This window comes from Zootoca vivipara, chromosome 2 (genome assembly GCF_963506605.1).
Source record: "Zootoca vivipara chromosome 2, rZooViv1.1, whole genome shotgun sequence".
Taxonomy (NCBI): Eukaryota; Metazoa; Chordata; class Lepidosauria; order Squamata; family Lacertidae; genus Zootoca; species Zootoca vivipara.
In genome coordinates this window covers 55,898,373-55,914,360 of record NC_083277.1, presented here as the reverse complement: position 1 = coordinate 55,914,360, position 15,988 = coordinate 55,898,373, and the positions used below count along the sequence as shown (strand labels likewise).

The window sequence follows — 15,988 nt, the reverse complement described above, 5'->3', positions numbered from 1 at the left end:
ATTATAAGATGATATTGTGTTTCGAAATTACTTGCAAATTGAACTTGTACATTTATTATGTCATATATGGTTTTACGATTTGACTGTATGCCACTCTGGGCACTTTTAGTAGAACAGGATATATAAAAGAAATAAATGTTTGATTGCCTATACTAAAAGAGTAAAACATGAATCTGCATGGAACCTTACCATTTTTCAAATCAAAGCCCTACCAAATAATCTGCATGGCACATCTTGCAGATAGGTTTGTGTGACCCCAAAACATCCTGTTTGTCCTGCAAAGAATATTTATTGGCACTTATTGTTGCAAAGGTGCCTATGACAATATTTGTTTGAGGAAGTTGTTTGTGAAAGTCATTTCCTCATATGTGTGTCCCTCGCTCTTGTTTCAGCCTAGCCATTGTTGAAATAATTGCACAAGTGTCAGTGCAAAGCAAATAAAACGCACCTGGTGTAACAATTCAAAGCCATTTCTGTGCAGGCTTGAAGAGAAGGGGGTAAATATTTGTTTCTCCCCTTACAAGCCAAGCTGTCATAATGAAAGCGGGAAGTAAAAGGACTGCTGGACTGATTAAATACTTTATTTTATTCTCTGGGCCCCCACACTGTGTGTGTGTGGGGGGGGCTCAGTGACCTGCTGAAGCACTAAAACACGGCTTGTATAGATGCTATGCAAGAGAGACAGTGGCAGCTGCAACAAGGATGTTTTGTGCACTCCAGTACTATGGGGTGGAGGGAGGAGAGTCCAACTGAGTTTAGTGGTGCTCACTTCCAAGTAAGAATTTAAGAGCCTGCTGGATCAGGCCAATGGCCCATCTAGGCCAGCATCCTGTTCTCACAATGGTCAACCAGATGTCCATTGGAAACCTGCAAACAGGATTTGAACACAAGAGCATTCTCCCCTCCTGTGGTTTCCAGCAACTGGTACTGGGAATCATTGCTGCCTCCAACTGTGGAGGCAGAACATAAGCCATCAGATCTAGAAGCCATCAACAGCCCTCTCCTCCATGACTTTATCTAATCCTCTTTTAAAGCCATCTCAGTTGGTGGTCATCACTGCCTCCTGTGGGAGCAAGACCCATCATTTTAACTACGCGTTGCATGAATACTTTCTCTGTCCTGAATCTTGCAACATTCAGCTTCATTCATTGGATGTCCATGAGTCTTACGAGTTATGAGAGGGAGAATAACTTTTCTCTATCCACTCTCCCCATGCCACACATAATTTTAGAAATGTCATTTTATGTATGTAAAGAAGTATGCCTAAGCTTGGAGTCCTAATCAGCCACTCTAGCCAGGGACGTTACCTGACATGCTTTCCCGTTCTCATTACTTTCACTGACACAGCAGGAGCTGAGGACCTTTCACTCCCCCATCCCCAGGTGTGCTCTGAGCATGGTTGCAATTCAGTGTGTAGTCTCAGTCACACAGATTCTCAACAGCATTTCCTCCCACTAGTCCCGTTTTCCTTCATTTTTTAAAATAGGTGCTTGGGGACCATGTTGGCTGGCTGACTGACCGACTCTCAATCGTAGGGACGTGGGTTTGAGTCCCACGTTGTGCAAAAGATTCCTGCATTGCAGGGGAGTGGTCTAGCTGTTCCTTGTGGTCCCACCCATTTCTATAAAAGATGCCCATACTTGCAGTACCTAACAAACAGTTCAATATGACCAGTGTCTTGTAGATTTGCTATCTGAACAAAACAACAGCACTGTTTATACTAAAGACAATTTACTGAGTTACATGATAGCCATTGACCATGCACTTGCCTGTGCTTTTAATGAGAATTCCATATTGGGTCTTATCTATGTACTATGTGTTTTCCACACATAGTATTGATGCTTTTGAATTATGGTGCTGGAGGAGACTCTTGAGAGTCCCATGGACTGCTAGAAGATCAAACCTATCCATTCTTAAGGAAATCAGCCCTGAGTGCTCCCTGGAAGGACAGATCGTGAAGCTGAGGCTCCAATACTTTGGCCACCTCATGAGAAGAGAAGAATCCTTGGAAAAGACCCTGATGTTGGGAAAGATTGAGGGCACTAGGAGAAGGGGACGACAGAGGACAAGATGGTTGGACAGTGTTCTCGAAGCTACGAACATGAGTTTGACCAAACTGCGGGAGGCAGTGCAAGACAGGAGTGCCTGGCGTGCTATGGTCCATGGGGTCACGAAGAGTCGGACACGACTAAACGACTAAACAACAACATGTGTTTTCCAACATCATTAATTGAGAAAACATTCAATCACCACACCATTCTTACAGGAGTTCCACTGGATCACACTAAAGGTACAGCATCATGTTCCCAAGCACGTGTCAAGGAAGCCCATAGCAGAGCATGAAGTACCCTCTTCCCCTGTTTAGCTAGCATAGCAAACACCTAATAACAGACCTGCCCACCATAAGTTTGCCTTAACACCACTTGAAAACCAGCCAGATTGGTGGCCCTTGCCACACCTGTGGCAGAAAGCTGCAAAAGTTATGCATTGTATGAAATGTAGAAAACAGCCTGTAACGTTTTTTCAGCTCACACTGTGATAAAGATGAATGATGGCAGTTTTTATTTGTTTTGTAATCTGACTTTTTAAAAAAGATCTTGTTTTTGAAAGCTGTGTTGGGTTCTTTTTCAATGGAGAAAAACAAGATATAAATTATTGAAATAAAAACAAGTATGTTGGAAAGTATTAGGAATCTGGGAACATAAACACAGTGCCTATTCAGTATTTTATAAACTGAATGCTGTATACAATATTTATCACCAAAAGGGAGTGCCAATATCCCACAATTGAGGACTAGCTGAGGTTGAAATACAGCTTTATAAAATGATTTCACAAGAAAGTGGATGACTAAGAGTTGACAATATTTTCCATGCACAAAATGGAAGATGGAAATAATAATTACTGTGCTATGCAAATGATGGAATATCCCTGTGCCCTTTACTCTTTTGTAGGCACCCCCATCTTGGTTAGAGATAATGTTAATGCGTCATTCACTGAAACTGAAAAGTATCCAATTATTCTTACATCACCTTGGTATCATTGCTGAGGCACCGCGATATTCTGAGGTAATGTCTGGAAGAGATTGACAAATTATAAAGTGTATTTCATACACACGTTGAACATACTAACTTTACATGTTGCAAAGGCAAGATTCTGAAAGCACCTGCGAGGTTCTACATTGCTATTTGGGTTTGTGTGTCTTTTTAAACACTTTCCTCTGTCAACAGCAGATTCCCTTGCAGTATCAAGCTGCTTCTGTAGCTTCCCCGTTTCAAAAGTCCTGCCACATGGGACAAAGTGTGGCAGAGCTGCTGTTCAAGAAGCAAACCTAAAAAACCATGGGTCATACATAACTGAAAATGTATTTTAATCTTGTGTTTAGCAGACAACCCAATAAAAGCAACGTGCAAACTTAATGGCAAGCAAAATTAGAGCATTGCATACTTCTGCCACTGGACTGATGAGATGGTGCAGCAGGGAGAAAGGCGGATGCTCCCTTTTTGGCAACCCCAAACATTCTCTCGGAATGGGAGAAGGAAAATTTGGGGTGATCATTTGTGACCGTGTACCAAAGGATATGGCTGAAGACAGATGCACCAACACAAATTAGCAGCATTTACAAAAGTGCACTGGCATTTACATATGTTGAAGCTTCTAGCATATACGGAAACTAATCTTACAGCTCCTTATAGTTACCTCATGCACTTGTATAGCTAAATATACAAACTTGTGCAATAATGTTAAAGAACTTTGACATTTCCCCGTTTAGGGTGCTCAACTTTTTTCTCTCCGATGTTGAGTAACAGTATTTGCTGCATGGTGCGCATTAAGATGACCATTTGCCAGAAACTTTGCTGTGCAGTTATCTTCTGTTGTGTAGACATGTTTTAACCTGGCAATGCAAGCATGGATCCTTCTTGAGGAAAAGGCACTGCTCTGCTCTACCCCACCTTCATACCTGCTTAGGCAGCTTGCTAGGAGTACTGGTATCAAGTTGCCGGCACTAGCCAAGAGCCCAGCCGCTGGATATTCAGGAGTGAGTTACACATCTTCATATTTTGTTATATTTTGCAGACAGTGCTGTGCTGCTGGCAATTATAGACAAAAAGATGAGTGTTGGCTTTCTTTTTAAATTCACATTGTTCCACCCTGAATGCAAGCTTCTACACAGCGAAGAACACAAACAGCAGAATACAGGGAGCTTAGAAAACTGCCTTTATTTTATTAGTTGTTGGAAACAGGAAATACAGAAGAGAGTTTAGTTTGCTGCGGAACAGCAAGATGTTCACAGGATGGGAATTTGGCCAGCAGATTAACAAGAAATTGCATTTTCAGCTTGGAGCTGGATTCAGCAGGGGTTAACTTAAAGCTTCTGAAACATTCAGTTACCTTGACTGTAAAACAGCTGCTTTCCCCTTGCTCCTGAAGGAGGTATTAAGATGAGCTTTCTGGGCATGTTTAAGTCATACAAATGGGTTGGACAATTACAAATGGGGAAAGGGCATCAGTCTCCATTTGACTTTATTTGCAAGTACACTATTAAAAAACCCAGAACACCGTACACAGAAGTTACAAGCAACAGTATTAGGAAATCCAATTATACAAAAAATACTACATCTAGGCTGGGGTATATAGATTTATTTTTGGTAACATACATTTAAGTGGCACTAATTACACAGTAACTATAAGGTAACTAACATGAAACCACAGAACTGTCACTTTTCATAGCTGGATGGGACTTTGGTTATTTCAGGATAATCACATTTCTCAACCACCATTTTACACTTCAGAGCCTTTGAGTACAGAATTTTTTTTTGGGGGGGGGGAATCAAATGTGAAAATACTGAAGTTACTCAGGACCTCATCCACAGCCATGTCTGTTGTGCCTGAATAGGCTAGAACATGTTAGTTATGAAGTAGTTACAGCCCAATTCTCAGTGTTACCAGCTTTCCCCTCCCCATTTCTAAAAAAAAGCAAGAAGTTAGAGAATTGTCTTGAATTAGCGCCTGGCATATCCTGCAAGTGCAGAGAAAGTTTTGTTAAAGGAATGTTGAAGTTAACCCTTGTGTGCACAGATGTATTTGATGCAGACCGTTATAAAAAAAATCATGGTTGGCTTCTAAATACTGGTAGCAAGACTCAATTTTAAATCTCTTAAGTAAATTATAGATAAATGAAAAAGGCTGGTAATCATACACTAAGATTAATAAACAGCACTTCAAAAATTTATTGAGTGCAGGGCGCTGCTTCAGCCATCTTCCCCTGGCCGTGCTTTACAAGAGAAGGCACCCGGATTTTTTCTTGCCACGTCGGGCTTGTAAAGCAGCTCTAGTGGCCATTTCAAAAACTTCCCTCACACCGTCTTTGGTCTTTGCACTGCACTCCATGTATCCAAAAGCACCAATGCGGTTTGCCATATCCCTGCCCTCTTCAGGTTTCACTGGCTCCTGTACAAACACAAAAACAATTAACATAGTTCAAAAGGAAGGAAGACAGACCATTTTGGTTTTTATCCTCCCAATTCAGATGCAAGCCCCTGATTCTCTGCTGCTAATATGAAGGGGATAAACTTCTGGCAATGCTCTTCTAGCAAAGTGAGGCCTTCTAAAATTGAAGTGAACACTTAAAAATGGTTTGGTACACTACCAGTAGGTTTCATGGTGCAGCAGTCAGTGCAAATAAGCCATCAAAAACCTGAATCTTAAAGCCTACATTCTATTCCCTGTGCTTCTCTTCTTCCTTAAAGAGAAAAAAATTGTGAGATCATTTATTTGCTGCATTATTCCTCAGTATGTGTAGCAGAAAAGGGGGACCAGTTACTGCCCCAGGTACTGTTCAGGTGACAGTTGTTTTATAAGTTAGTGACATGTTGCAACACACATCTTAGTGATTTAAATGAACTTAAGAGTTTGTTGGGCTGTCAGAGAACTGTCAGGTATAGACGTGCAGTTTAAAAGGACTATTACATAGCAGTCGAGAAACCTAACTTATTTATATTGCAGGGTGTTACCAAGAGGCAGATAAATATCTCTAACAGTGAATCCCTCTGCACCCGTAACACTAGGCTTCCTCACAGTGAGCAAGCATTTTTACTAAAGAAAAAGGCATAATGTTTTAGCATCAAGTAGTCAATAACCTTTGTCCAACATCTAGAATATTCTCGAGTATTGGAAAAAATACAGAGAAAATGACCTAAACTTTAGATCCTAAAGCTGCTCTACAAAGCAAGCCCAGGTAGGCACAATGCCAACATGGAACTTTCCATGTGATGATCCTGCTTTAGAAGCAATCATATTACTGTAGCAACATATGAAATATCCCTTTGTACCTGTGGCAGTTTTCTTACCACAGCACATTGCTTGCCCAACTCAGGAAATCTAGTACTGCACTATAGAATTTTGGCGATGCCACTGAACAGTTAGATTTGGCCAGCTGGGTAGGGAGACAGACCAGGGGATGTGCCCACGCCATGAAAAATAAAAATAAAAATACTGTAAACTATTTGCAATTATACAGTTTTATTATACTTTTGTTTAGTTGTCTAAAGGCATAACAGAATGCTGCTATTTCCAACGCAGGAAAGCCAGGCAGACTCTTCTGTACTGTTTCCTGGCAAAATGCAATTACTAGAGACGAATCTTTGAAGGTTTGGTAGCAGGGACGAAATTCATTTAAGGGGGCTTAAATGTGCTGGTGGAGGCGTGGCTGCACTGTTGTCTGGATCGGAGCACAGGTGTGAAGGAGGAGATGCCTAGCTACCTATTTAGCTGGAGCAGTGCAGGTGATTCTTGCACCTTAGGAGTGCTTTGACAACAATGAACTAAATTTCTAATCGTGTGTCCTCAAGGGGGGAGGGCTGCGTGTGCTGCGGACACAAAGTGGGCTTTATCCCCCAAAAGCTTATGCTGTAATAAATTTGTCAGTCTTTGAAGTGCTGCTAGTACTGTTCTTTCGATTGCTTTGCTAAAATTACACTATTATCTACTTTAAAGTGTTGATGTGAAGATAAAAATACTCAAACACTTTGGCAAACTTAAAATGCTATCACAAAAAGTAGGGTGGTGTAGGAGATGGTTCAGATAAGAGCTCAGTATACCTAATACAGGATCCTTGTCTGCACATCCTTATCTGCACATCTACCTAAGGAAAGCTTGACCTAGCAGACAGCCGCACACTGGATTTGCTGGGGACCTACATGTAAAGTCTAATGTCTGCAGGCCTGAAGATCCTGATTGTGTCACATGTTCTTTTGACTTTCATTTTTAGGTTAGGCTTCTTTTTTTGAAATTCCAAACCTGGTCTCCTCCCAACAATTCAAAATTGTCGGCAGGCAGGCAAGAGAGAGATTTTTAATTTTGTTTATTCATTCATCAGTATAGCCATTACACCTTTCCTCCAAGGAGCTCATGGTGGCATTCATGAGTCTATTTCCCCCCCATGTCATCCTCACAGCAATCCTGTGAGGTAGGTTAGGTTGAGGGATTGACCCATGGTCACAACAGTGAGTTTTATGGCTGATTTTAACCCTAGTCTCCCAGTTTCTAGTCGTCTTAAATATCCCTCCACCTTCTTCCACTCTGGAAAAAAAATGTGTAAAAATGAATAAGCTGGGGAAAGGGAATAATCTTTTCCCATAGATCTGGAAATTTATAGTGTCCCTTATTGACAGTCCTATGTGGCAACTGTGAGATTAGCTAATTCAGGCTACAATCCTTTACATACTTATCAGGCAGCAATTGCCATGGAATTCAGTGGGACTTACTTCTGAGCAGGGGCAGAGCAAGTGTGGGGGCAGTATGCCCCGGGCACCACCCTGGAGGGGGTGTCACTCGGGGCCGCGCCCCCGCCCCCGCCCTGCAAGCGGTGCCTCCAAAGCTGTGCACCTCGCTCCAGCTACAAACTCCAGGTAAAAAGCCCGCTCAGTAAGTGTGACTCTTAAGAATTCAAGCTACTTAGCAGGCAGATTCCAAAGCATCTTTTAGGATACACATACTTGAAAATTCAAGTACTTTCTAAGTCAGCTGCTGTATTAATAAAATAAAGATTTTTCAGACTTAGCCCAAGCCCCCAGTAGCACATACAAGAGGAACAGACACTGCATGGAAACGGAAAAAAGACTTGCCTGCTTCATCTTGGCCAGTTCCCGCCTTGTGTGTTCATCATTCCTCAAATCCTTCTTATTTCCTACCAGGATGATTGGTACGTTGGGGCAGAAGTGTTTCACCTCTGGAGTCCACTTCTCTGGAATGTTTTCTGAAATAAATAAAAAATCACATCAGAAAATCAATCTTCAGTCACGTACATGTACAGCAAATTTCCATGGGAGCTCATTTTCCCATATCCCTCACCAGCCTTACTGGCTGGGCTCTCAAAATGCTAGACACCAGAGTTTAAAGATCCCAAACGACAGGCCATTTGAGATTTTCTCAGCTGTTAGCAGTTAGTGCAGTTAGTGAGAGCAGTCAGGATCCTCCCCCCTTCCTAGGTGTGATCCTTGCACCAGTTCCAATGGATTCCAGTTTCCATTTTGGCAGCTCCCAAATAGCTTATCCTAATGGAATATATTTTTCCTTGCAACATTCTCTAATTTGGCAAAGACCGAATCCATAGCAGTTTCCCCACCTTCTGCCACCATTTCTTTGCCACTAGTCTGTTTCAGCTAGTAAACGAGGCAGAAAGGAACATTACGAATCTCAGCCTGCTACCATTCCCTGATTTAAGTCACTTGGGAAGATTTGTAGAAGAACAAGGTCTTAAATTTTTCTTTTTACTGAGCCAATGATGAATTCCCATTAATCACTGAACAGTACATTTTGGAGCTAGTTTAGAGTAGTTAAAGCTGGATTTATGGAAGAAATACTGCCCTCAAAAATATGTATTTTATATTTTTGCATATTCCCTCAAAAGTATGTTCAGCTAAGTAAAACAGATTCCCCCCTGTTAAAGTTACAGCTACCCTTAGTTAACAAACTATTCCCACACATATCTGCATTGAAATTCAATAGCATTTAAAGAGAAAAGAACTTGCCTCTTGTAGAATAAAATGTGATAAAAGATCTAACTTCATCACATCAGGGAAGTTAATGTTTCTCTCAGCTCAGTTTTAGACACAGAAACATGGAATTCTCCAACTGTTTTGTCCTTGATATTAGCCTCCTTTCCTACATAAAACTTGCCTACCTTCATAATATCAATCTTTTATATACTTTGTTCACAGCTATAATTAAGAAATGAGATCCCCCCACAAGAACTAATATTTAATTGAAAACGCAAGTTTTAGCTTATATAGTATAGACATCCTGCTAGCAATGCAGTAATTTAGAGGCCATGACATGAATTTAGTTTTAACTACTTACCTAAACTATCAGGACTATCAATTGAAAAACACATAAGTATAACGTCGGTGTCAGGGTATGAAAGAGGCCTAAGTCGGTCATAGTCTTCTTGTCCTGCTGTATCCCATAAGGCCAGCTCCACCTACAGGAAGAATAAGGGCATTCAGTCAATAATAGAAGGTACCTTAATAGATAAGGCTTGTCAGGGTGGTGTTAAAAGTTCTTGTCCTGAGCACCTCCATCTCCATTTAAGCACTCTCTCATTTAAAAAGACATAATACACTGTTCCATATGCTACTTTCAACAGTGGTGAGAACAGCTGTGCAAGCAGCAAAGGCCTTCTTTATATGGGCCCTGAACAGATTTCCAGAACTTCTCTTTGGAAAAAAAATATATCCACCTATTTTTTTCGGCCTCCACTAGTTAGAAAAAAATGAATTTGAGTGTTTAGCTGTATTGCTCATGAGTTTCACTGTTAGCTAGATTTTATAAAACTGCATTGCCGGTTGTAGGTTTCGATTACTACCAAATATGACTGTGATAATAGATGTTTGCTTGAAGCACCTTACATTAAAGGAAATGGGGGAGAATCAGTATCAATTGTATTTTTCTGACTCCCCCATCCTAAATTATGGAACTTGGTGCTGAGTGATATCAGGCAAGCCAATCTCTGATATCTTCAGTCAGTCTAAATTCATTCTGGCTTCTGGAGGTTAATTAAGGATGCTGATCATTGGGTTACAATTTCAGACGGCCACATTGTCTTATGCTGTTTTATAGTTTTTAGATATAATTGAGTATTTTGAGTTTTGTGGATGTTTGACTGAAATATGTTTAATTGTAAACCACTTTGAGCCTTGCCTAAAAGCAGGATAATTTTTTTTATTAACAACAACAACAACAACAACAACAACAACCCCACAAACAGTTTCAGTGCTTTTATATCTGTGTCCAAAAATTCAGTTCGAACAGTTCCTTGGGAACTTCTATTCTACTTAAGGCCACTAGTGTAGTGTATTGATAAGAAATAGCTTAACAGAAATATCAGTTTACATTTTTCAGGTGCATATGATTGAACATTCAGAGGTTTGGATCAATTTGCAAATTATTCAAAGTATTACACCCAAGACCAAATTGAAGGCCACTTCTCATTTTACATTTTAATACCCCCAGTACATATGTTCCCTGCTTCAGTTCATAATAAACACATCTTTAAATCAATGATTTTTTGGTGAAAATCTTTAAAGAGCAGGGACCAAAATGGATAAAGGTCCCTAAAATTTGTTTACACTGTAGGGCAGAGTTGTAATTTAACTCACAAAGAAGCCATTCCAAGCTGACATGAGGCATGCACCTTTTGTACTTGGGCACCTACACTCATGTACAAACAAATGAGAAGAAGCACCAAGACTTAAAACAATTCTGTGCAAATGTCATTCTCAAAAAACTGCCACTGGAGTGACAGACTTAAATACAGGGCACGGTAGAAGGAAAGGAAAACTTGGCAGGATTTTTCTGAGAGACCAAGAAAAGAGAGACCAAGATTGTATTCATATAAACCAGTTTTCCCCTTTATGTAGGAAATTGCTAATACTGCTGTGCAGTAGGATAATAAATTCTTCTGTAGTTTGAAATGAATATCCTGTATTTAAATCCACATATAAATGGCACACATACATACTGTTGTTTCTGAAAGCCTTCCAGCTGTTTTGGTGAAGCAATGTAAGGTGTGGGAGTAGAATGGAGAAGGTGATATTGAATTAGTACGGTAGTAGGCACTGTATGATTTGTGTATCTGTATGGCAGAATTTGGGTATGATTGTAGCACTTTGCGAGTCAGGATGTGCCTTAGTAAGTGGGAGGCTGAAGAAGGGATCCCGGACTCTAAAGGTGCTTCAAAGAGACCTGTTATACTTTTGCTTTTTAGGATTTTATTGTTTATTGCACAATATTGTATTTATGTTTAATACTGTACTGCATTATATATCGTAGCCTCTCAGTTTCATTGCTATATATTGTATTTGTTATTCTGTAAATAGCTTACAGACTGTCTTAAGTGGTTTATAAATACATTAAAATTTAAAAATAAAGAAACTTACAAAATTTAGCTTGGTTTCAAATAAAGTCTGATGATCAAGAATAAAACAGATTCAGTTCTGCTTTTCATTACTTCTACACACCTATGTAAAAAAAATGCTGCTATGTGCTGCACTCTGCAAAAGAGGCACCCCCACAAAATTTTAATTGGCGAAACAGTTTGTTCCAATACTAACCCACTGAATGTACAACATTTTAAGCTGTTTCTAAGATATCCTTTCATTAACTTTAGCAACATGTAACTGAGAACAGAACAAATACCCTTCAATTTCATTAAAATGATTTGAGAGGGGGGAATCTAACATTAAGCTAGTCAAACCTTCTATTTAGTGAGAGTGCTATTTACACAGAGTAGCAACCATATATGAACTCATTAAGAGAACAAGGAGGCCACCCCCCAAATGTAATCACATGCCCATAGATTCATCCAAGTTTCCTTGGGATGGATTCAGATTTCATGTGAGCAGAATTTTGCTAATGGGATAGTCTCCGTGGTGGAAAAGGGAGTGATTTTTTCCCTCCTATCTCCTGTCGACCACAGCAAACTATGGCAAGTTCTTAAAGAAATGGGAGTGCCTGATCACCTCATCTGTCTCCTGAGAAATCTCTATGTGGGACAAGAAGCTACAGTTAGAACTGGATATGGAACAACTGATTGGTTCAAAATTGGGAAAGGAGTACGACAAGGTTGTATATTGTCTCCCTGCTTATTTAACTTATATGCAGAATTCATCATGCGAAAGGCTGGACTAGATGAATCCCAAACCGGAATTAAGATTGCTGGAAGAAATATCAACAACCTCAGATATGCAGATGACACAACCTTGATGGCAGAAAGCGAGGAGGAATTAAAGAACCTTTTAATGAGGGTGAAAGAGGAGAGCGCAAAATATGGTCTGAAGCTCAACATCAAAAAAACCAAGATCATGGCCACTGGTCCCATCACCTCCTGGCAAATAGAAGGGGAAGAAATGGAGGCAGTGAGAGATTTTACTTTCTTGGGCTCCTTGATCACTGCAGATGGTGACAGCAGTCACGAAATTAAAAGACGCCTGCTTCTTGGGAGAAAAGCAATGACAAACCTAGACAGCATCTTAAAAAGCAGAGACATCACCTTGCCGACAAAGGTCCGTATAGTTAAAGCTATGGTTTTCCCAGTAGTGATGTATGGAAGTGAGAGCTGGACCATAAAGAAGGCTGAGCGCCGAAGAATTGATGCTTTTGAATTATGGTGCTGGAGGAGACTCTTGAGAGTCCCATGGACTGCAAGAAGATCAAACCTATCCATTCTTAAGGAAATCAGCCCTGAGTGCTCCCTGGAAGGACAGATCGTGAAGCTGAGGCTCCAATACTTTGGCCACCTCATGAGAAGAGAAGAATCCTTGGAAAAGACCCTGATGTTGGGAAAGATGGAGGGCACTAGGAGAAGGGGACGACAGAGGACAAGATGGTTGGACAGTGTTCTCGAAGCTACGAACATGAGTTTGACCAAACTGCGGGAGGCAGTGCAAGACAGGAGTGCCTGGCGTGCTATAGTCCATGGGGTCACGAAGGGTCGGACACGACTGAACGACTAAACAACAACAACATCTCCAACAGCTGCTCTGGATGTTTGGGACCTCTCTGGTAGCATGGGGTGCATGAAAAGTTAACTGAAAATCTCAACCCCTTTCCTCAGCAGAAACCTTCCAGTTCTCCTAGATGGAAGAAGCCTTTTCATTTGCATGAATGAGACTCAGGATTCAATCCATGATATTGATCTCTTAACTATACAGTAGTTTCATTTATGCTAACTATATACTCTGTAAAACAGATGTAGGTGATGTGCTAGTGGCAGAAGTGCAGACTCACCTGTTTTCCATCAACTTCAATATCTGCTACATAGTTTTCAAATACCGTGGGAACATATACTTCAGGGAACTGGTCTTTACTAAATACAATGAGCAGACAGGTCTTGCCGCAGGCACCATCACCCACTATAACCAGCTTTTTCCGAATGGCTGCCATTGCTGCAAAGAGAAACACATTGATGATTAAAAACTTTACAGAAATTATGGTTTTTCTAAGGCAGTGTGGTAGGGATGCTGCAGGCTAGTATTCCCTCTTGGCTGGAAAAGCTGACAGACTGCCGATTCCAGAGTTTTCTGCTCACCTGCACTGCATCCCATCCTCAGCAAACTTTTTCAACAGGGGGCCGGGTCCACTGTCCCTCAGACTTTGTGGGGGAATGAACGAATTCCTGTGCCCCACAAATAACCCAGAGATGCATTTTAAATAAAACCGCATACCGTATTCTACTCATGTAAAAACACCAGGCAGGCCCCACAAATAACCCAGAGATGCATTTTAAATAAAAGGACACATTCTACTCATGTAAAAACACGCGGATTCCCAGACCGTCCGTGGGCCAGATTGAGAAGGCAATTGGGTCAGATCCGGCCCCCAGGCCTTAGTTTGCCTACCCATGTCCTATGCTTTTCACACCAACAATGCTAATTTTAAAGTAGTCATGGACAACTCTGATGCTGAGGCGTGCAGTAGCAGCCATTCCTGATTCACTCCTTTTGTCATACTGTACTGTGATAATTTCTAGATTGTAATTTCTAACTGTGAAGATAGTTCAGTAATTTGTGTAGAGTTTTGGGGGTGCTGTAGTTGGAGCCCAAAAGAACTTAAAAAACCCTGGGCCTTAAGCCTGAGACTCCAGTTGTAAATATATAAAATGGATGTGTACCCCCACCCCACAACTAACACTGGCAACTTATTCCCTTACTCCACATCTATCAAGAGCCAACTACACTGCATTCCCCCCACCCAAGATTAAGAGTGGTCTCCCCTTTAAGTTGCTAAGGTTTCAGTTACAGCTTCACAACATCTAACATTTTTATTAAAATTTTCATTTCCTTCTTTTTTCTTAAATGTTAATACAACTGTTCTATGGGTCAGTGTCCAATACTTTTATATAATAAAGAAGAATTAATATAATTGTATTTTCAATTACATAAAACACATTTTTAAGTATGTAAAAAAATACTTATTTTCTTAGAAACAGCAGTAATCCTTAACAAGCAAACTTGTCTCTATTGTATTGCATTGCCTGTGTCTTCACATTTTCATAAGATTCTTTTTAGAAGAACAAAACAATTAGCCTGGTAGCCTCAGGAGTGGAACGGAAGAGTGGAAGGTAACCCCGCAGAACATGAATCAGAAACTAATTTCCATGGAAGGGTTACAATGAAGACATTTCCTGAAATCCTAGCAGTTTCTAATAGTCATCCCAAGAGTGCCATGACGCAGCTCTCTCTGCAGCCCAGTCGACCAACAGGAAATAATATACACATAGCTACCAAACTGTCTGAGAGATTCAGACAGCAAGCTTAAAGCAAGAAGGAATCCATTCCTATGGTCTTGGATCTTTCTGCCTTTGAAAATTCTAAACAGGTTAGGGGCAAACTGGACTTTCCTTACTTATGATCACATAATTAGAGATTAATACTGGATTTACACACAACTGAAGTATGCTTTCTGAAAAATCTTTGCACTGCAGAATTACAAGAACAAGACTCAAGCAAAAACCTAGATGCAGAGATGGAACAGCTTCTGAAGCATCCAGTCACGGCAATACTGAGCCAGATCCTTCTGAGTCACCTACGGTAGTGTACTTAGTCCAAGGAACTGTCATATAGGTTCATAGGCACTGAAGTCAAAGAACCATTGTGCATTTACTATTGCCCTAGTGTAATCCTAATTATGCCTATTCAGTAGTGTATCCTAGTAGTGTAATCCTAACCATGCTTATTTAGAATTAAGTCCTATTGAATTCAATAGGATTGCAGCAAAGGCAAAATCTGAAGTAGTCATACTGGTATCAGACCTATACAACATAGTTGAACTACACAGGATAATTTAGAAATATCCAGTATACTGATATACTGAGAAGGAAAAAATAAATTTCAAGTGCCAGGATCTCACAGCTCATGGTTATGATTTTATGGTGATTTGTAATGGTAAATATAAATGCAGTGCTTAGCCCATTGACAAGTGGAGTCAGTTGCACACTAGATACACTCCAAACCCAGAATGCAGGGTCAAGTGTAAAAATCAATTGGAAGAACCCACTGATACATTTGTACAGTGCCAGTAATGTAAAAGTAAGGACATTTTGAAGCCATGAAGCCCCAGCCTTTCAGATTTCTTTTGGTGAAAGACTAATATGTTATCACCACATTGGGCACTGCTTTGCTTTTGGGTGAAGACAAAGTAGATGTTGAACAGATTTGCTTTCTCTCCGTCATCCAATACGGTAGCATTTCTCGGTATTCTCCACGCAGAGGTCCTACTACTTCTTTGTTCTTTCTATTGCTTCAAACATAGCCATAAAGCCCCTATTATTTTTAACCTCTCTTGTAATTCTGTGCTTGTTTCTGAGCTTTAGCCTGCCTGACCTTCTCCCTGCCAGCATTGGCTACTTATTTATACTCTTCCTTTGCAACCTGCCCCTTCTTCCACTTCTTAAACATGTCCCCTTTAAATTTCAGCTCATCTAAAAGTTCCT

The 15,988-nt window shown here is 40.5% G+C and overlaps 1 protein-coding gene across 1 annotated transcript in view; it reads right to left on the bottom strand.

Annotated features, from left to right (window-relative positions):
- Nucleotides 1-4,202: 4,202 nt before the first annotated feature.
- Nucleotides 4,203-15,988, bottom strand: part of RHOA (ras homolog family member A) — a 31,338-nt gene continuing 19,552 nt past the window's right edge. The window contains exons 2-5 of the mRNA XM_035105965.2: nucleotides 13,285-13,442; nucleotides 9,358-9,478; nucleotides 8,124-8,254; nucleotides 4,203-5,448 (exon numbers count right to left, since the gene is read on the bottom strand). Of these exons, the coding sequence (XP_034961856.1) occupies nucleotides 5,275-5,448; nucleotides 8,124-8,254; nucleotides 9,358-9,478; nucleotides 13,285-13,440 (582 nt within the window). The 5' untranslated portion in view covers nucleotides 13,441-13,442 and the 3' untranslated portion in view covers nucleotides 4,203-5,274. The remainder of the gene's footprint in view (nucleotides 5,449-8,123; nucleotides 8,255-9,357; nucleotides 9,479-13,284; nucleotides 13,443-15,988) is intronic.